Raw genomic sequence first — 21336 nt, forward strand, 5'->3', positions numbered from 1 at the left:
CCAAGCAGCTCACGAATCAGGTGTTACATTGCCAAGCAGCTCACGAATCAGGTGTTACATTGCCAAGCAGCTCACGAATCAGGTGTCCCATTACCAAGAAGCTCACGAATCAGGTGTCCCATTACCAAACAGCTCACTAATCGGCTGTCTCATTACCAAGCAGCTGACGAATCAGGTATCCCATTACCAAGCAGCTGTGTCCCGTTATCAAGCAGCTAGCTCGTGCTTGCCAAGCCTGCCGTTCCTCATCAACTGTTTCAAATGGAATGTTTAAGCCACTTGGGGAGTGCCCCACAGACATTGATAACTGAACAGTGAACACACCCCTGGTAGGTACTACCTAGTACAGGTACACCTACCTACCTACCTAAGGTAGGTAGGTGTACCGTTGGGCACGGCTAATATAGTAACAGTAATATTAATATTTTTCTTTTATCTCTTTCATTTACACAACTTTAGTAAATAATAAAATATGAACGTCTTACACATATAAGCTATAATGAGTGTTGTGTTTTGTTTGAAATTAATGAAAGTAATTAGGTCGTGTCGTCAGAGAACTTCGTTTAACAATAACAACCGGATATGACGTAATATATTGCCCGGGGCCGGGACTGGTTCCTTGCGAGTGTTATGGCTGAAGAAGTGGAAGAAAAGTGTTTGGTTGAAAAAGATGGAGATGAAGTGGAAGTTCGTCGAGAAGGCGAACAAGGCGAACAAGGTGAACGAGGTGAACAAGGCGAACAAGGTGAACGAGACACGGTAAATGAAGAAGCTAAATTGGAGGAACGTGAAGTTCAATCGGGTAAGTTGGTTCGAATCCCGACTCCGAACATATTTCAAGTGATGTGAGGAGTTTGCACATTTATCAAATGCAGGGCAGACTACACGATGCTAACATTGTATATAGAGGGTTTCCAGAGCTATCCCATAATGCCGTGCGCGCCGCAATGTTGGGTGTATTCACTTCCCTGGCAACGACAACATCTAGCACGTTTACCTCGTTATTCTGACTTGCTGCAATGGAAGGTTATACTAATGTTTTGGCCTTGGTCGATCTTGTTTACCTTTTCTCGCTTGTTTAGATTGCCAACCAATATGGCACCCACGCACCGAGGATAAATTGTGATCGGCTGATTTGTACGAGGAAATGGCTTTGTTGCTAAAGTCTGGTAAAGGAAGTGTATTAAAATGCATACATGAAAGTTCAAGTCTGATGACGAAAAATAGCCCCGTGGAGGACTGACGCTTATTTCCCCACAGTTTCTGAGAAGATTTTAAAAGAAATTACCTGAATTTGAGGTGAAACTCCCATTTTCATCTTCTTATAGGGGGGGGGGGGGGGGGGGCAGATCTGGATGAGGAGCATCACCCCATGAGACCTTGATGTTCTGATATAGGGTACCAAACTTGGTCCGTATCGGTTTGTGAGGAAAAATGTATTTTAGTGAATATTGCTATTAGGGGAGGGAGCTCGTGCCCCCTTTTCAGGGGAGATACAGCCATGGGGAGCACAACTTAAGGTGAGGGCATGGTCACGGTACCGTGTGGCCAGTTTGGTTTGGATCCTGTTGTTGGTTTCTGAGAAGATTTTGGAATAAAATATCAATATTTGGGGCAAAATCCCCTATTACCGTCTTTAAATGGATGGATTCGGTGGGGAGCACAATCCCATGAGACCTTGCTGTTCTGATACATCATACCAAATTTGGTCTACATCGGTCAGGTAGTTTGTGAGATTGTTTCGTAAAATGTTAAAATGACGGGCGGACACCGGGGACCACTCTGAGGTTATTTCGGGGAAATAGCCTAAAAAGTTAACGGTTTTCGATATGTTTTTTGGGATTGTGTTGCCAACTTCCTTGCAGTAAGAGTTCCGTACATAGCATGCTTGCAGTAGATGACGAGTGATAAGTGATGGACTTTGTTTCCGTTCTGCTATCTTCTGGTGCTTGAGGATGTTGAACTTGGCTACAATAAATACACACAGCGTGTTCCTCGTCCCACAGTAGAGGACATACACCAATGGAGCAGCATGGCCGCCTTTCACATTTTGCCCAAGGTTTGTGAGGGATCAGATAAATCGGCTTTACCTACTTTGGCAGTGGATGAATGGTGGCTGGTCTGTTTCTGGATCCAGAATCTCTGCAATGTGGGTCCATGACTCCACTCTGTCATCCAGTATGTCATCCTCTGACAACAACTGGTATCCAATGAGCCTAGAATTTGTACTTGAGTGAGGGGCGAGGGACGAGATGACGGTAAAACCATTTCTAGTAAAGTGCTCTCTATGAGATGTAGTTTGGTGGAAAAATAAATAAATAAAATAAATAATAAAGATCCATAAGGTTTCCTTCCCCCAGGAGTCGATAACCGAATGGATTTGATTAATCTGGTGTTGATTTTTGTGCAGGAATGATGTGTCCAATGGCCTTCTATGTTAAAGTTCCTCGCATATCCTACGATACATATTTAATGTAATTTTCCTAGTGGAAGATGGAGTGGAGAGAACAACAGAAATAAATGAGATTGAGGAGAAGCAAGTCGAGCCAAGAGGAAAGGATGAACCAGAACTCGGTGAGTGTGTTTTAAGCTTTTCTTTTGTCAATACGGCTCTCTTTGTGCACGACTGTCTTTTTGTTGCTTATGCAAATGTGTTGTTGTTTTGACCCCCACCTCCAATCCACATCTCCTCCAAAAGTTTTACCTTCTCTTCCCAGTCCTCACACTCCGCTACTCTCCTTTGTCCTATCATCCCATCCTACCTTGTCTCAATGTATTACCTTCCATCATATACGAGGTATATGCCCATTGCCATATAATTAATACCATTGCAATTTTTATACCATTGCCAAATAATTAATACCCCCAGTAAAGAACCCGTCGGTTAATTCTCATACTTTTATGGTTTATGGCATTTTATTATGACTTGTAATACCAGTCTTCACCAGGTGGCACCATATGATAAACAATTATTACATAGAGAAAAGTGGTGCTCCCCTAACCCTGAATCTCTGGAACTAAGGCATATTTGTTTTACCCTCTAAACCCCTTCCCCCCTCCAAAAAGCCCATGAGTACAATCACAAGTTCACATAATTGAGTTACATTTGAATTCAAAGATTTATTCGCCTTATGAATTTTCACACTCGCTTAGCCGATTATGTTTTACATTTGGCAATGTTATCATTATTATTATTAGGGTACTGAAGGAACCCTATTGTTACTGTTCCTTTTCTTATTATTTAATTATCCCGCCACATTTTTCAGGTTTATTACCTCCGCCACCAAAGGTGGAGGTTGTGTTTTCACCCCTGTCTGTCAGTCTGTTTGTTTGTCTGTCTGTCCGTTTGTGAATAAAATATCTCAAAAAGTTGTGGACGGATTCAGACGAAATTTGGCAGTATGTGACAAGGACAAAATGATTAGATTTAGGTGAAGATCCGGATTTTGATCCCGCTGGTATAATTTTTTTAAGTCATTCTTCACCATTGGGAGATAGGGCCAAAAACTATACAAAGCAGAATATCTCAAACAGTTGTGGACGGATCATTTTGATTAAATGTGATTCTGTATTGTGATTTTCTGGTCTACTCTGGGATACAAAACGTAAACTGTTCACCTGGCGGAGGTATGCTCTCTACTGAGTGCCATTCTAGTTCCCTTTTAAATTGCTTTTCTCCACAACTGCTTGAGCGATCGAAGCAAAACTTTAAAAGTAGGAGCGTCTACTGTTGGATAATCTTTTCATGATATTGTCACGCAACCGCGATTAACACCACAGTTGCGGATGGCCGATGACGAGGCTTTAACTCCCGAGGCGAAAACTCAATCGCGGATTCCAAATCAAACACTTAAACTAAAGTTAAACGCGCGGAATGGCGGGATGAGACACAGCAAAGCTCTGCCGCCTTATCTATTAAAATCCAACAGGAAAACTGTGTTCAGGTATATACAGAAAATAATATAAGGATTTATTAAATGAAAAGTAAAGACAGTGAAAAAGCACGCGCCGGTAATAACTCTAATAATAAGCCTAAATTGGGATCCCACACACAACAGATACCAAACACGATACGAGGGAGATGAATTGAAGAAAATAACACGTCTTTTATGTAAAGTGTATTCGCGGATACGGCCTTATCTCGTCCTTGTCGTCTTGGTGGCTGCCGTCCAACACCCAGCTCCTTTCGTCCCGCGGCACGCCTCGCTCCAAGTTCCAAAGCCCCGAGCACCACCAGGCCTCGTCGGTTCAACGGCACACCACGACTACGAGTTCCCTTGCTCCAAGGGTCCAACGCAGGGCTGTACGAAGCAAGCGAACTTCACTCGACCAGGGACAGGAAGGACTCTCCAAACTCGGAATCGCACCGGGACCTTCTCGAGCCGTGAACTCCTTCGAACTCCACTCACACCGGGAGTGCTGGCAGCCAACTCTTCTGCAGAACTCTTCTCAACTGCTGCGCAACTAAGAGCATGAACCACAAGAGACCAAAAGCTGCACTGCCAGACGCCAGAGAGGCAAGAGAACAAGAGCCAAGAGAGCGTTCGGCGCTCCCTTAAATAACCTCACTGGTGACGTCACGTCCCTTGGTGCGCCACCCAATCAGTGCCCTCCACCGAATCACAGGCCTGTAGTGTTGTGATAGCGCGTGGCACTCGAGGCCCAGCGGAGGTGTAGCTGGCTGCGGCCATCATCGGCAGTGTCCTGGCCTGGTTTCCTGTCCGTTTGTTCCGAAGTCATTGTCAGGGAAAGGAATTATTTAATGTTGCGCTAGGGACCTAACTAATGTTTATGTGGTCTGCAGTGCCATAATGGACAAAGGTTTGACTACTAGGTGAGACTCACAGGGGCGTTACCTTTAGTCCCTCACTACTTAACACTCGAATCTCCAGGTAGATCCACAATCATACATCTTACCCCGACAAATGCCTAAACATCAAGAACTTATTACATGTAGAGTCCCTGTCACGACAGTCGAATACCTACCTATACAGATCTACCTAGCTCTAGATATTGCTCTACCAAATTCATAACACAGTCCCCCCCCTGGAACCGTAGCTCCTGCAAGGTTCACCGCAGGCGCTACCATTCCAGCCTTAACACTTACTGTCACACACTTAATTAACCTATGAAATAAATCAGGAAGGGCTGTGGGAAGTGAGTCGGACTACCTACCTATACTTCCTTACCATGCTAAACCCCTTAACCATCATGCAAGTATGTACATTTTCTTCATTGTTCCTGCGGAGGGAGGAAACAAACAACACACCAAAACTCCTACCTTATCCACAAACTTAACCATCTTACAAAAACTCAAAACTCTAACCTTTGTACATACCCCGGTCTACAGACCGCGTCCCCCGGTGGATGCCACAAGACACAACCTTACCTGCGGGGCCATCCCAATGCACCCCCTAAATTTCCACGGGCCCTGTCCAGATGTTGCAGGTGAGTGACATGGCTCGGTGGATTTCGCCCACATTCATGCAACACAGACCCCTTAACCGCTCATCCTCATTCCAAAAATCAAGGCATTTCAAAAGTCAACAAAGCACTTATTTCAATACACCCCCCTGCAGGGCCATGGCACTGATGTCATTCGCGTGTGTGTGCATTCCTCAACTAGGCAGCGGGGAGGTACCGCACAAAAAGATGGTGGGGGCATATCAGGCTGTGGTGCCCGCAATCCCAAAAACAAGTCAACCGACTTACAAGTTCATTGCCCCCCCCCCCCCTTTACCTCTTGGCCCCGTGACAGCCCAACAGCCCCTTTCCGCCGTTACCTCGCCAGTGAGGGTCTCCACACACACCAGGCTCCCTTGCCTCCTGCTTCCGCGCAGCAACACGGGTCACCGGGGGACTTCCTCACCCCGCGGCGCCCAACCAGACCCTCCACCGACGAGCTCCAATTTCCAGTTACCACCGGCTGCCAGGGGTAATTGCCGCAGAGGGGGGGCCCGCAGGCATCGCTCCTCAGAGCTTGCTCTGTACCTGCGGACACACACACCTTCCCCACCCACAAGACCCCAAAACACACTTCCTCCCCCGCTGCCATTCAATTCTCCACACAACGCAGCACAATTCAGTACAATTCCATAGACGGTGTAAAAGGTGTTACAAGGCTTGCCATGGCCTGCTACATGTGAAATCCCATTCACAGTTCAAATCATTGAATCATTACACATTTCCATTTTCAAAACGCATTTCAAAACTCAATAATCACCACTCGCTCATATTTTTCCAACCTCACGACCACATCAAAACACATAACCACAACACAAAAACATACGCCACCCACAAGACACTGTGTGGCCCCCATTCCATCCCCTCACCGGCCATGTCATCACTCTCACCCGCCTCCCAACTCCAAATTACATGTCCCCAATTTCCAAAGCAAGTCCTGAAGCCTGGGACAGTACTCCTCAAAACACTCGCCTCAAATGCAGGTAGTTGCAGGTTGGTCGGGTCCAAAGTGCAATCCACCCTCAAAATACCAAAATTTCTCATTGAGCCTTCCAAATACTTCCAAATTTTTCTTTTGTCCCCATAACACTGGCAGGTATGTGGATCCGCATCCAACGGTGATAATCACTACACAACTACCTGTGGCCACGACAGCTCTGCACCTCTACCGTGCAAGGGTCACCGGGACAAGGTGAGCAGTCAAAACGCCAACATGGCCCATGAGTGTCCATAAGGGTGCGACCCACCATCCATCCTTCGGCCCCTTTTGCGAGGAACACAGCTACACCAGCCCCAGCTGGCCAATGTGGTGAGCACTTGCTGCCAAAACACACCCTACCGCACAAACAACCTCGGCCCTGGGGGCACGGTCGCAGTGCGTGGCATCCCTACAGCCACGTCCCCTGCACCTCCCCATCATCCCCCAGTCCGACTACCTACCTACTGCAGCCCCCCAGTGCTCACCCACACTTGACCACACCAAGGTCCAGTCAACAGCCATGCTCCACCAGGAGACCCATCCAGAAGACATGGTCCACACACCTCGGACACGCACAGCACCACGTTGACCCTCAGGCTACACAACTACATCCCCATAACCCCGCGTTCCAAATATCAGCACAGTTGCCCCCTCAACCAGTTGAAGCTGTGTCCTGCTACCCTATTAATTTTATCACAGCCTCCAACACTTTGGTCTACACACTGGGATCAATAATGGCGTCACTGTACAGTGTCCACCATGACATTTCAAAATCCACCCTTAAATTTCCATCTAACCCACAGATTACCCATGCCAAACATTTTTCACATTTCACTAACCTCACCAAAGAAAGATGCTTTGCCATACACATGCCAGCCGAGCACGGCCCATATGCTCGGCTCGTTATAGTTTCCCACACACTCTATTGCTGTTGGCCCAGGCCGAGGTGGTGGTCCTCTGTCTGGTGCCTGTGGACCTACTGGGGGCCCCCTCCTTTCTGGGCTGCGAAGCCTGTCAGGAGGTGGGGGCCCATATGGTTGCCGACAATTCCTCTGACTGTGCCCTCTTCTCCCGCATCTAAAACAAGTCCCCAAGAACGGACCCCTCTGGTAGCCAGGCGGAGCACCCCTTTCTCCCGGCCCAGCCCGATAAAAATCAGGCCGTCCCGATGGCAAACCTGGACCAAACTGTCGTGACTCGCTCCCTGCAAATTTGCCCCCGGTCAAATTTGTCAGCTGGCGGCAGATTCCCCTTAACATTCGCCCTATGTCATCCTCTGGCTTTTCCTGATCCCGCACCTCGGCCTGCCATACCGTCACAGGTGCCCTCTCCGATGCGCGGTTTGACCTTCTCAAAAAGGTCAGTCTCGCCGTGCATTCCGCCGCCCGGTGCACCGTGGGTGGGTCCTGTAACTCCACCAACGTCCGGACCTCGGGATCAGGAAGAGCCGCCATAAATTTTTCTATCGCCAACTTGTCCCACGCTTGTGCTGGTAGGTCCCTGTATGCTATCCTCACAGATTGGTATATATCCTGGCCCAGCTCCTGCAACGTCTCGTTAGGCTTTTGCCTGCGATGCAGCAGCTGTGCCCTGACCAGGTCGCACCTTGCGCCTGTCCCGTACCTGTTATTCAAGGCCTCACAGATGGCCTTGCTGGTCAATATTCCCTCTGGGGACTACGTTTAACACGTCTGCGGCTGACCCCCGCAGTGTCGCCACCAGATTCCCCATGCGCTCTCGCTCTCCCCAACCATTGAGCTGATACACGCACTCAAATTGTGTCAGGAAAGCCCCGAGGCTCCCTGATCCGTCAAAATGTACGAGGGGGATTGTTTTTCCAGAGACTCTATTCCCCGATTCCTCTCTGTCCAAATCCAGCCCGGGGCCAAAACACCCCCCCCCCCCCCCAACTGGGTATTCCGTTTCGGAGCCTCTGGTGTCCAAATGTGGCTCGTGGTGAGGGTCTCCTGGGTCACCTTAATCTGATCCTGAAGATGTTTAACCAACCTACTCACCTCTTCCCTCAGGCTCTCTTGAACCCGACCAACCTCCTCCTTGATGGTATTGTCCCAGGTCTCCAGTCGCTCCTGCATAAAATCACTCACCCTTTCATTATCCATTTGCGGCCCCCACAGGCCTTTCTCAATTAACCCTTGCTCCTGCTCTTTTATGCGGGTTTCCAACCCTTTCACCTTCTCGGCCAATTTGCCCCCCCCTGTCGGTTGAGCAGTCCCCATGCCTCACTCTGCTGTAGCATTCTGGCATCCACCCGGCCCCGATAGCCTTCCAGGTCCCCATTTGCTTTATCAATTCGACCCTCCAACGCTTCCCCCTTTCGGACAGCCTGGGTCACGCCCTCCTCTATTTTTGACATTAATTCTGTCCGTATCGATTCACTTGCCACCCCTATGGCTTTTTCCATCTCCCCCCCTCTAGTTTCTACTTTATCCTCCAATTCCCCCAGTCTGCCCGTAATTTGGTTTTGCACACTCCCTTCGATGCCATCAATTCGTTTCCCCGGCTGTTGTGCCATTTCCCCAATTTTTCCTTCCAATTTTTCAAATCCTCTCTTTCATTTGTTCATTCATTCGTTCATTCACTTTTCCCTCCAATCCCTCAATTTTGCTGTCCATCCCTTCGATCTGTTCTTTCAAACCCTCCTTTAATCTATCCATTTGCCCCTCCATGTTTTTTGTTTGGGCATTAATTTTGTTCTCCAATTGCTTGTTCTGAGCATTCATTTCCCCTTTTAATCCATTAATTTGGTCACTCATATCCTTCAGTCCTTCCCTCCATTCATTCCCCTGGGACTCAATTTTGTTTTTCATTTCTCCCATATCATTACTCATTCCCTCCATTTTATTTTCCATCCCTTCAATTTTATTTCCCATCCCTTCAATTTTATTTTCCAACCCACTTTTCATTTCTCCCATATCATTACTCATTTTATTTTCCAGCCCATCAATTTTATTACTCTGAGCATCCATTAATTCCTTTAAAAATTTCATTAAAGCCTGGTCGTCTCTGGGGGCCGTCCCACTTGTTCCCGGCTCCCCGGTAGGGGAGGGGCATAAGTTGGTGCTCGGGATGAGGGAGGTTCCAAGGCTCACCTCTACATCAAATTCCCCTATTTCCGGCTCACTCCCGACGCTGACGGAGGCCTCGCTGCGTACCTCCATTTCGTCCATCTCCGACATCCACCTTCCGGAAGATTATTTCCTGCGTGCGTATTTATTTTAATAATTCCAGTAACACTATTTAAATTTGACGAAGACGCGATATAGCGCTCCGTATGTCCAATTGACTATACAAATTTCTCCGCCTCGCCTATAAAAATTTTGCATTCGAACGTCGGGTGCAATGTACGCCTGACCGTGTCGATGTCTCGCCGCGGACAAAAAAAATATTTGTCCGATGGGTTCGAATCCTATACTTCTGACACCACTTGTCACGCAACCGCGATTAACACCACAGTTGCGGATGGCCGATGACGAGGCTTTAACTCCCGAGGCGAAAACTCAATCCGCGGATTCCAAATCAAACACTTAAACTAAAGTTAAACGTGCGGAATGGCGGGATGAGACACAGCAAAGCTCCGCCGCCTTATCTATTAAAATCCAACAGGAAAACTGCGTTCAGGTATATACAGAAAATAATATAAGGATTTATTAAATGAAAAGTAAAGACAGTGAAAAAGCACGCGCCGGTAATAACTCTAATAACAAGCCTAAATTGGGATCCCACACACAACAGATACCAAACACGATACGAGGGAGATGAATTAAAGAAAATAACACGTCTTTTATGTAAAGTGTATTCGCGGATACGGCCTTATCTCGTCCTTGTCGTCTTGGTGGCTGCCGTCCAACACCCGGCTCCTTTCGTCCCGCGGCATGCCTCGCTCCAAGTTCCAAAGCCCCGAGCACCACCAGGCCTCGTCGGTTCAACGGCACACCACGACTACGAGCTCCCTTGCTCCAAGGGTCCAACGCAGGGTTGCACGAAGCAAGCAAACTTCACTCGACCAGGGACAGGAAGGACTCTCCAAACTCGGAATCGCACCGGGACCTTCTCGAGCCGTGAACTCCTTCGAACTCCATCGAACTCCACTCACACCGGGAGTGCTGGCAGCCAACTCTTCTGCAGAACTCTTCTCAACTGCTGCGCAACTAAGAGCATGAACCACAGGAGACCAAAAGCTGCACTGCCAGACGCCAGAGAGGCAAGAGAACAAGAGCCAAGAGAGCGTTCGGCGCTCCCTTAAATAACCTCGCTGGTGACATCACGTCCCTTGGTGTGCCACCCAATCAGTGCCCTCCACTGAATCACAGGCCTGTAGTGTTGTGATAGCGCGTGGCACTCGAGGCACAGCGGAGGTGTAGCTGGCTGCGGCCATCATCGGCAGTGTCCTGGCCTGGTTTCCTGTCCGTTTGTTCCGAAGTCATTGTCAGGGAAAGGAATTATTTAATGTTGCGCTAGGGACCTAACTAATGTTTATGTGGTCTGCAGTGCCATAATGGACAAAGGTTTGACTACTAGGTGAGACTCACCGGTGCGTTACCTTTAATCCCTCACTACTTAACACTCGAATCTCCAGGTAGATCCACAATCATACATCTTACCCCGACAAACGCCTAAACATCAAGAACTTATTACATGTAGAGTCCCTGTCACGACAGTCGAATACCTACCTATACAGATCTACATAGCTCTAGATGTTGCTCTACCAAATTCATCACAATATGTATGACGTCTTCGGTGATGTGGTTTGGCAGCCATGTTGGGAAAAAGGAAAAACTTTGGACATCTCAGAAACCGCTGAACAAAAAATATATTAAACTTGGCACATTTGAACGCACTATTGGCAACATCATTTGATAACAATGGTGTCATCGGTGCCTTCATGATGATGTCATAATTGGATGTGTCAAATGCTTTATCCAATCAGTATGAAAAGATTTAATCGCCTCTACTATGAAAATTTTTGCTTCCAATCCTACACTCTTGACACCAATTTGTTCCAGAGGGTTCAAATCCCACTCCTCGACAACATTTGTCATGTGATTCCCCAGGTGAACACCACAGGGATCACGGCTAGCCAAAGCAAGCTTTAACTCTGAGGCGTTGATCACATGCGGGCTTTTATCATATGCGCCGGAGGAAGAAAGGGGAGGGGAGGAAGCTGAAGCGCTTACTTGAGCGATCCCGCCGGGCAGTCTTCAACCTGTAAAAAGTAACTCAAAACGAAACCGGATTTAAAATGTACAGGGAAAATAACAAAAGGGTTTATTAACACAGATTCCGATAAGAAACGCGACGGTAAACTAAATTCCTAAACGGAGCGCTCCCGCAACAGACCCAGACCCAGACACAGACACAGGGAAAGATAATGAAAATAAATGGGTGTGTGTGTGTGTGTGTGTGTGTGTGTGTGTGTGTGTGTGTGTGTGTGTGTGTGTGTGTGTGTGTGTGTGTGTGTGTGTGTGTGTGTGTGTGTGTGTGCGCTTAGCTCTGATCACTGGTGAGGTCTCGTCAGGCTGCGAACGGCCCCGGCGGTCCGTGCGCGCGAACACACCTTGGCGCGAAGTCCGTGCGTGGAACCAGGCCCGAGTGTTCGTCCACGCGTCGTTTCTGCCTGGCAAAACTGCAGCTCTCAGTCTGCGGCTCTTCCTCTTCACGTCAGACGAACAGGGGAACAAGGATACGATGCCGGCCCACAACTGCTTCCGCCAGAACCGAGGTCCAGAACGTCAAGACGGGGGAGAATCGTCAGCGCTCAACCGTCTTTCACCAAAGTCCGATACCAAGGGGCAAGATGTCGGTCAGCGCGTTCTTTTATCGGCCGTATCGTGACGTCGTCTGTGCCTCTCCACCAATGCCTGCAGGCCACCACTGCAGCTTTCTCAGCTTTCCATCAATCCACACGCAGTCCGCTTCTGACATCATCAGTCGAACCTTGCCAATCAGCGCGCTGCTTCCTCCTCGTCCTTCCTTCACCAATCAGCGAGTCCCTTCCTACCCCGGCCTTCCCGTTGGTCAACTCCCACCCAATCACTGTCCTTCTGGGCGTGGCTCTCGGCCTGCCTGAGCTATGTGTGCCTGCCAAGTCGGGGTTGTTAGCCCTAGTGCTTGATGCCTGGCTTCCGGTTGGTTTTTATTGTTATTTAGTGTCGTTTAATGGCAATTCTAACTAGTGTCTATGGTGCGGTGCCATAAAGGACAAAGGATAGATCACAGAGGTTTGACTAACAGGGGAATTAACATAATCCCTATAACAAGTTAACATGCCCCATTCCTCGTAATGGGGATGAAAATACACCTTAATCCGACATCTGGGCTAAACAGGTCCTCTACTTATTACAGGTTGGTGGTTGTTCTTCTTCACGACAGTCCAGAGCATGTTACCTACACAAATCTACCTGACCATATCACTACCCCACCGACATAACAATTTTCTCATAATAAAGCTTTGTTGGCTCACATTTGATGACAAAGACTCGATTGGTCACACACACACACACACACACACACACACACACACACACACACACACACACACACACACACACACACACACACACACACACACACACGCTAATAACAAAAACAGTGATCATATTGTAACAAAGCATATATTAATTAATACTAATAATATCAACAACAATAACAATAATAGTAGTATCATTTGGCCATAATAATAGCGAACGTATAATCCCCACCCTGCCCCAGACACATCTGGGCCTGGTGAAAGGTAAGCTTATACTCGAGGTGTACAGCAGGCAGGTATGCTACAAGAGCATGAAGATCAATGTAAATTTGGTCAAATGGACCAACGGGCCCACTAGTATAATAAGTAGGATTTCCCCCACCCCCTCCGACAAATGCACAATTTGATAGAAATGGCCGAAAGCAGAAAGATTGTTTTTTTTGGTGGTCATCGATATAATTTGTGTTCAGAAATCGGTTACCTTTGACAATTGCTTAAGAAATTTGACAACCATAACGTGATATTGCTGACAACAATTTGTCGGTTATTATTTGGGAGTTATCAATGCTGAATATTTTTTTCTTTTTGTTTTCTCTTGCAGGTGAAGAGCCAACTGAAATGGACGTACTCGACTTGGCGAGAGATATGTTTGACAAGATGGCTGTCTACCTGCAGGGAGAGATCACAGGTGTGCCACGATGCCCATTTAAGTGGTTGTTCAAGCCTTTTGGGCCAAAACCAGAAGCCTCGTGATTATAGAACCGGAAACCTCGTGATTATTATAGAACCGGAAACCTCGTGGTTATAGAACCGGAAACCTCGTGATTATTATAGAACCGGAAACCTCGTGCTTGTAGAACCGGAAACCTCGTGATTATAGAACCGGAAACCTCGTGATTATAGAACCGGAAACCTCGTGATTATAGAACCGGAAACCTCGTGCTTGTAGAACCGGAAACCTCGTGATTATAGAACCGGAAACCTCGTGATTGTAGAACCGGAAACCTCGTGATTATAGAACCGGAATCCTCATGATGATAACACCAGAAATCTAGTGATTATGGAAGCAGAAACCTCATGATTATCGAAGCAGAAACTTCATGGTTGTGGAAGCAGACACCTCGTGGTTATGGAAGCAGAAACCTCATGATTGTGGAAGCAGAAACTTCGTGATTGTGGAAGCAGACACCTCATTGTTGTGGAAGCAGACACCTCGTGGTTGTGGAAGCAGAAACCTCGTGGTTGTGGAAGCAGACACCTCGTGGTTGTGGAAGCAGACACCTCGTGGTTGTGGAAGCAGACACCTCGTGGTTGTGGAAGCAGACACCTCGTGGTTGTGGCAGCAGAAACCTCGTGGTTTTGGAAGAAGAAATCTCGTGATTGTGGAAGAAGAAACCTCGAGATTGTGGAAGAAGAAACCTCGTGATTGTGGAAGAAGAAACCTCGTGATTGTGGAAGAAGAAACCTCGTGATTGTGGAAGAAGAAACCTCGTGATTGTGGAAGCAGTAACCTCGTGATTGTGGAAGCAGTAACCTCTTGATTGTGGAAGCAGTAACCTCGCGATTGTGGAAGCGGTCACCTCGCGATTGTGGAAGCGGTCACCTCGCGATTGTGGAAGCGGTCACCTCGCGATTGTGGAAGCTGACACCTCGCGATTGTGGAAGCAGAAAGCTCGCGATTGTGGAAGCAGAAAGCTCGCGATTGTGGAAGCAGAAAGCTCGTGATTGTGGAAGCAGGGACCTCGCGATTGTGGAAGCAGTCACCTCGCGATTGTGGAAGCGGTCACCTCGCGATTGTGGAAGCTGACACCTCGCGATTGTGGAAGCAGAAAGCTCGCGATTGTGGAAGCAGAAAGCTCGCGATTGTGGAAGCAGAAAGCTCGCGATTGTGGACGCAGAAAGCTCGCGATTGTGGAAGCAGTAACCTCGCGATTGTGGAAGCAGTCACCTCGCGATTGTGGAAGCGGTCACCTCGCGATTGTGGAAGCGGTCACCTCGCGATTGTGGAAGCTGACACCTCGCGATTGTGGAAGCAGAAAGCTCGCGATTGTGGAAGCAGAAAGCTCGCGATTGTGGAAGCAGAAAGCTCGCGATTGTGGACGCAGAAAGCTCGCGATTGTGGAAGCAGAAAGCTCGTGATTGTGGAAGCAGGGACCTCGTGATTGTGGAAGCAGAAAGCTCGTGATTGTGGAAGCAGAAATCTCGTGATTGTGGAAGCAGCAAGCTCGTGATTGTGGAGGCAGAAAGCTCGTGATTGTGGAGGCAGAAAGCTCGTGATTGTGGATGCAGAAAGCTCGTGATTGTGGAAGCAGGAAGCTCGTGATTGTGGAAGCAGGAAGCTCGTGATTGTGGAAGCAGGAAACTCGTGATTGTGGAAGCAGGAAGCTCGTGATTATGCAAGCAGGAAGCTCGTGATTATGCAAGCAGGAAGCTCGTGATTGTGGAAGCAGGAAGCTCGTGATTGTGGAAGCAGGAAGCTCGTGATTGTGGAAGCAGGAAGCTCGTGATTGTGGAAGCAGGAAGCTCGTGATTGTGGACGCAGAAAGAAAGCTCGTGATTGTGGACGCAGAAAGAAAGCTCGTGATTGTGGACGCAGAAAGAAAGCTCGTGATTGTGGACGCAGAAAGCTCGTGATTGTGGAAGCAGAAAGCTCATGATTGTGGAAGCAGAAAGCTCGTGATTGTGGAAGCAGAAAGCTCGTGATTGTGGAAGCAGAAAGCTCGTGATTGTGGAAGCAGAAAGCTCGTGATTGTGGAAGCAAAAATCTCGTGATTGTGGAAGCAGACATTGTGGAAGCTCTGTATCCCAGTGCCCCATTGGCTGAAGCTCTGTCAACAGCCAATACAGCACCGAGATGGCCTCTTGTTGAGGCAGCACACCGCCATAAGGCTCGGGGCCGCGTGCACTGGTCCTTCCTCCTTTGGGTCTCTCTACCCATCTCTCTTTTAGCTTGCTATGTTCCTATTAAAGGGGAAACACGAAAGAACAACTTACCCAATCCCTTTCCCTCGCTGTTTACTGACAATTAAACATTAACCCCTTCCAAAAATGCACATTTAATAAACAAATTAGCACCTCTATGTTCCTAACATAATACATCGAGAGGCCAACGAATGGCATTTCCTATCTACACATTCTAACTACCCTTTGAATACTTAACCTCTTCCCCCCCCCCTCTAAACACAACAATATATACTTGTACCAAGTTTGGTCAAAATCCCATCACTGGTTCACAAGTTAACTTGGTAACAGAATTTTTACCTAACGAGACCGTTGACGTTTCACGTTTGTCCTCTTGACCCATAATCCAGTCGGGTCATCTTAACGTCGTAATACATACTTTTACCAAGTTTGACTTAGACCCCTTCAACTGTTTTTAAATTATCATGGTAACGAAAACATATCACAGACGGATGGTCAGCCGGACCCACAACCCGAAAACGTAATGCCTCCGGTGACTAAGTCGGCGGAGGCATAAAAGCATCTTTTATGGAAGCAAAAACCTCATGATTATGAAAGCAGAAACCTCAATATTATAAACGGATTTTATTTGTTAAAATAACAGCAATGCAGCTGATATTTAATACCTTATTCAGGTACGTCCGATGACTACCAACTGTTGAACCAGCTGACTAACGTATCGACCAGGCGAGTGCAAGCGATGGGTGAAACGGCGATGGCGGTGTCTGTGGCGATGAGGAAGCTCAACGAGCAGTGTGAGTGGGCGGGGATGGAAGTATTTTGGGTTCTGTTTTTGTTTCATCTGTTTGAATGAGATTAAGGAAAATGCGGCAAGTGTTTTTCACAGAGTGAAACATGTTGACCTCAAAAACGCATATTTCGTTGCATTTCTTTTCTCTGGAAGAGCTTGTGTGATTTTTTTTTTTTGATTTTTTTTTTTGATGCTCGGTTATTGATACAATCTCTTTGTGCAACAACATTGCCATTGATGAAAATATGTATAACTTGTTACCAATCCTTAAAGTTTAGCACTTTGTACTGGGATCAACGGAGCCTTTCTCGAGAATCGGAAGAAGAAACTTGCCGGATTTCGGTTTGTTTGTTTTTTCCCTTCATTTCTTGATCTTGATGAGATTTCTTTTCTTGATTCATTTGTCCATAAGCTTGAGGTTGCCCTTTTAGTATGGCAGATAGGTGCAGGAATTGTGCCCAGTGATGATACAAGCATGGCATTTGGCACACAGAGTATGTCCTAAGAAAGATATTTGGCGATAGGGCCATCGCAGATTTGTCCTTTTTTTGAAAAATGGCCGCCACTGTTGTCACAGGAAAGCTCGTGAATTTCAAATTTTGAAATTCAAAATGGCCGCCGAAGATACCGTTGAAAAAAATGGAACCAACTCTAGTCTTGTTGCCTATAGTATTAGGATGCCAAAAAACCTTGGTTCCACTAGTATAGCAAATTTTGCATCCAAATTACATAACACCGTGTATTATGGCTTTGACAGGCCATCACAGTTGGGTTTGGTAGTGGAGCAGTTTTCTACTGTCTGTATATGGTCTTGCCGCATCTCTCCTCTCAACTCTTGGAATCCCCTCTGAGTCTGCCATCAACCAAGTCATGATATCCTATGTCATTCTTTTTGATTCTCACTGACTTTTCTTTCCAGTCCACTTTCATTTACCCTTTTATAGCTCACCTGGAACCAAGTTCAGGGGAGTTTATGCGATGGCACGTCGTCCATCCGTCCGTCCATCCATCAGTCCGTCCGTAAACACTTGGAACTTATCTGAAACCGCTGAAGGGATTGTGACCAAACTTGGCACAAATGATATTTGTTGTGTTGTGACTAAAATTTATTCACGCATTAAGAAAATAGGGGTATAAGGGGGTTAACTCCCCCCCCCCCCCCCCCCAAAAAAGGTATTTGCTTTCTTCTCTGAAACTGCACATACGATTTTGATGAAACTTGACCAGAACCTTCACCACCCGTGATGTACCAATGTTTGTTCAAGGCATGAGAAAAATTGGGGTCTGAGGAGGTATACGGGGTTGCAGGTGGGAGGGGGGTGGGGGGGCTTTATCCCTCTTTGTTCCCTTGTATTGCCCATATGTCCCAACCTATTACGTGGCCTTTGTTCCTTACCAAATTCCCCATTGTTTGTCTACCTGGTGGTGGCGGCCACTTACCCCTCTGCAATGCAGCTCTTCCGCGAGCCTTGATTTGATACATTCAGTCTGGGTATTGGTGTGCTTCAATCATTGTCGATTTTTTTCTTCCTTAAAGCGTTGGAAAGCAGCGCACTACCCTTAACGCATCTCAGCCGCACTCACTCGTATTGTTTTGGATTATCTACTCATTAGCAGATGCCCTCTCTCTCCCGCTCCCCTTACCCCATTCTTTCTCTTTAGACATGGAGTTGACACCAGTGCTGGAACGAGTTGATGAGCTTGAGGAGGAGGTTTCTACTTTGGAACAGGCTGCTTACCGGTTGGATGCATATTCGAAACGACTTGGTAACTCACCTCCTCTCACATATTCATATGACTGTGCATGTTTGCCCTGTGCACTTGCATGACAGCTCAGAGGAAGCTTACTCACCTCAAGCCTGATTTGTTTTGGTTCAGTCCCTGCCAAAAGAAGGCCTGAATCCAACCTGTATTTTTGGTGCTTTAAACTTGGAGTCCATATTCTTTGGAAGAAATTGGGGCTGGCAGGATGGCCTTGAGGTACGCACACTCACCTCTAGGCTTTCTAGCCTGGCTTAGAATCTCGACCCAGGTTTGAACTGTCCTCCTGACACTTCCCAGGCAGGGTGATTCATCAGTACGCGTGTCGTCCCTTGAATGGACATCAGACTGGTGTCTGGTCTGCCAGCATTAGTTGGTGGACGTTAAAAAATCCCATGGTGTCCTTAGCGAAGAGTCGGCGAGCTATCACTGGCATCATAGCCAAATTCCAAATTTATGCCCAAACCTTAGTCGAGCTTCAGGCGTGGCCAACTGGTTCGTGAAAGACTTGGGCAAAAAACGTCCCCCGGCCAACCCCACAAGAATGTGGGAATAATTGTGACCACTAATGAAGAAGATTCTTTGGAAGAGATTAACGGATTATCCAGTTAAAATAATGTGTCCTGCACCCAACATATGAATGGTTTAGTATATCCTGGAGTATAAAAGTTCCATTCCTCAACAGATGGAGCTATTTGAATTGTTGATTTGCAAAATGTCTTCCTATGTCTCCTTAAATACAAGCTTACTCACTTTCCTCCACCATAACCACCTCCTTTGCAGAAGCAAGGTTCAAGAAGCTGGAAAAACGTTGATTGGATGCCATGAAATACTTGGACCACTTGGAAAACAAATTGCTTTTTTTCCCTCAAATCCTTGTACCGAATCTTTTAATTTTGTCTTTGTTCATTTACACGTTTAAATAAAACTGCACATTCAACCGTGGACGCCTCCTCTTCGCGGTGGTTGTACCACCCAACACATGGCGGGGGGCCAAATCTTCCCCATTCTTCCCTACTGCCTGGATTCGTCAGGCTAGCAGGGTCACGGTCAGATGGCCGATCAGTCCCCCATGGACAGGCCCTTTCCATCTTGTCTGTCTCATCTCTCTCTCTCCAACTGTCCTCGCCCTGACTTCGTGAAGGTGGGGGTACACCGTCCTGGATGTGGAGGGTCTCTAGGTCGCTCCTGGGACACCAATAGGCTTTCTTCGTGCCGCAGGCTTGTTCAAGAGTTACAAACTCCAAAGTCGGCTATACTTTCCAGTACACTGGATTGCTTTTTGTTTTTTTTAAACGTCATGCAATGAGAACTTGCTGGATTTTTACTCTTCGGCATGTAAAGTCCATTTACTCTTGTTTTTCTGTTTGTATTACAAATCTGCATATCCGATTTAATAGCCATCTTTATGTCTAAAACGATGAGTTGAACTCAGTCCTTGGAATAGCTGGTACTGTGTCCGTACAGCCACGGTTTAGTGTATCGTACTGCACCCAGTCATGACCTGTATATATGTTCGCAATGTAAGGGAAAATGTGCAGATTTCCGAATATTCCATCCAGCCTTTGCAGGCAAAGCTCTATGCACTCTTCAGTTTGTTGAAACGTTCCCAATAGTCTGTTACATGATTTATGAAAGTGCTTGACAATACATGTACTTTTGAAAGTCTTGCATGGTTTTTGGGCTATATACACAATACATATGGTATCATCATCATCATCATCATACTAAAATACGCCATTTGTGTCTGTCTGTCTGATGAATTTTTGACGCCAATACATTGTCCGTTACTTACCCAATCTCAACCAAACTTGACAGGATGCCGAAGGGTTACACAATGAAGGTTGTAGCGCATTCATTTCCCCCGTTTTCTCCCCCCAAGCGAGTTTGCCCGCCATTGCCGTCAATGGGGTTGCACGTTGAGGTGTATATAAATGTTAAATTGGCTTTATCGTGGCGTATTTCCAAAGACTCTTTTAATAACAAGATTAATGATAATCACATATTATTAATGTTATTACAAAACCATATTAATACTGTCGCGTGAACCCCCTCAGTGAAGACCGGGAAATCACGGATAGCAATCGAGCGTTACTCCGAGGCGTTGTTCAATAGTGGATTTATTATCTACGCGCGAGAGGAAGAGAGAAGAAGCTGGAAGCTTTTACCTGTCGATCCTGTGCGGCAGCCCCGATCCTGCAGGAAATGAACTCGCACGAAAAACGGAATTAAAATGTATAAAAATAAACAAGACTGTATTGCCGCGGATGCCGATAATACAAAATAAAACGCCATGCTCAAATAACTGTCCTAAATTGTGATCCCCACACCAGATTTGAACACAGACGGAGGGATAAAATAACGTTGGAAAGGAATCGTGATTATTGCACTTAGCTGCAAGCGGTTTGTGGGGTATCGTCAGGGTCGCCAAAAGTCGTCTGGTGCATTGGCGGGAGCCAGGCCTCGACGCGTGCTGCCAGGCCTCACCGTGCGCTGCCAGGCCTCACCGTGCGCTGCCAGGCCTCACCGTGCGCTGCCAGGCCTCACCGTGCGAAGCAAACGAGCATGCAGCCCGCTTGCTCCGCTGTGCAATGTCCTCACGAATTCAGCATGGAACTGCGATGCACCCAATGTCCGTATCAGAAGGGAGAGAGGGTCGAGGGTGAAGGAAGGCTGGAGGGTAAGAGGTCGGAGTAGAGGAACCGCAAGGGCAGCAGCGAATGATGTCCAGGCACCAAGGGATCCAAAACGAGAAGCAGAGAGAGAAACGTCGGTTTCTCTCCACCTTTTTATAATCTTCCCTTTGCCAATCAGCTCGTCGCTTCCCTATACCAATCAGCGGGTCGCTTCTTGTTCCGCCCCTGGCCAATCACAAGTCCTTCCTTACTCTGGCCTTTCATTGGTGTGATCTTCCCGTTAAACCCCCTCGACCAA

At 47.2% G+C, this 21336-nt stretch overlaps 1 protein-coding gene across 2 annotated transcripts; it reads left to right on the top strand.

Annotated features, from left to right (window-relative positions):
* The first annotated feature begins 573 nt into the window (after positions 1-573).
* Positions 574-20070, top strand: BLOC1S2 (biogenesis of lysosomal organelles complex 1 subunit 2). 2 transcript variants are annotated; one of them, XM_078775547.1, is made up of 7 exons: positions 584-718; positions 755-802; positions 2488-2574; positions 13531-13617; positions 16526-16645; positions 18304-18408; positions 19186-20070. In XM_078775547.1, the coding sequence occupies exons 1-7, from the start codon at positions 631-633 to the stop codon at positions 19215-19217; spliced, it is 567 nt and encodes a 188-aa protein (XP_078631673.1). In that variant the 5' UTR covers positions 584-630; the 3' UTR covers positions 19218-20070. The 2 variants fall into 2 exon arrangements, with proteins under 2 accessions (XP_067968213.2, XP_078631673.1); XM_068112112.2 differs by having other exon boundaries at positions 574-802.
* The last annotated feature ends 1266 nt before the right edge of the window (positions 20071-21336 follow it).

Source organism: Myxine glutinosa, chromosome 4 (assembly GCF_964187855.1).
Source record: "Myxine glutinosa chromosome 4, kmMyxGlut1.1, whole genome shotgun sequence".
NCBI classification, from domain to species: Eukaryota; Metazoa; Chordata; class Myxini; order Myxiniformes; family Myxinidae; genus Myxine; species Myxine glutinosa.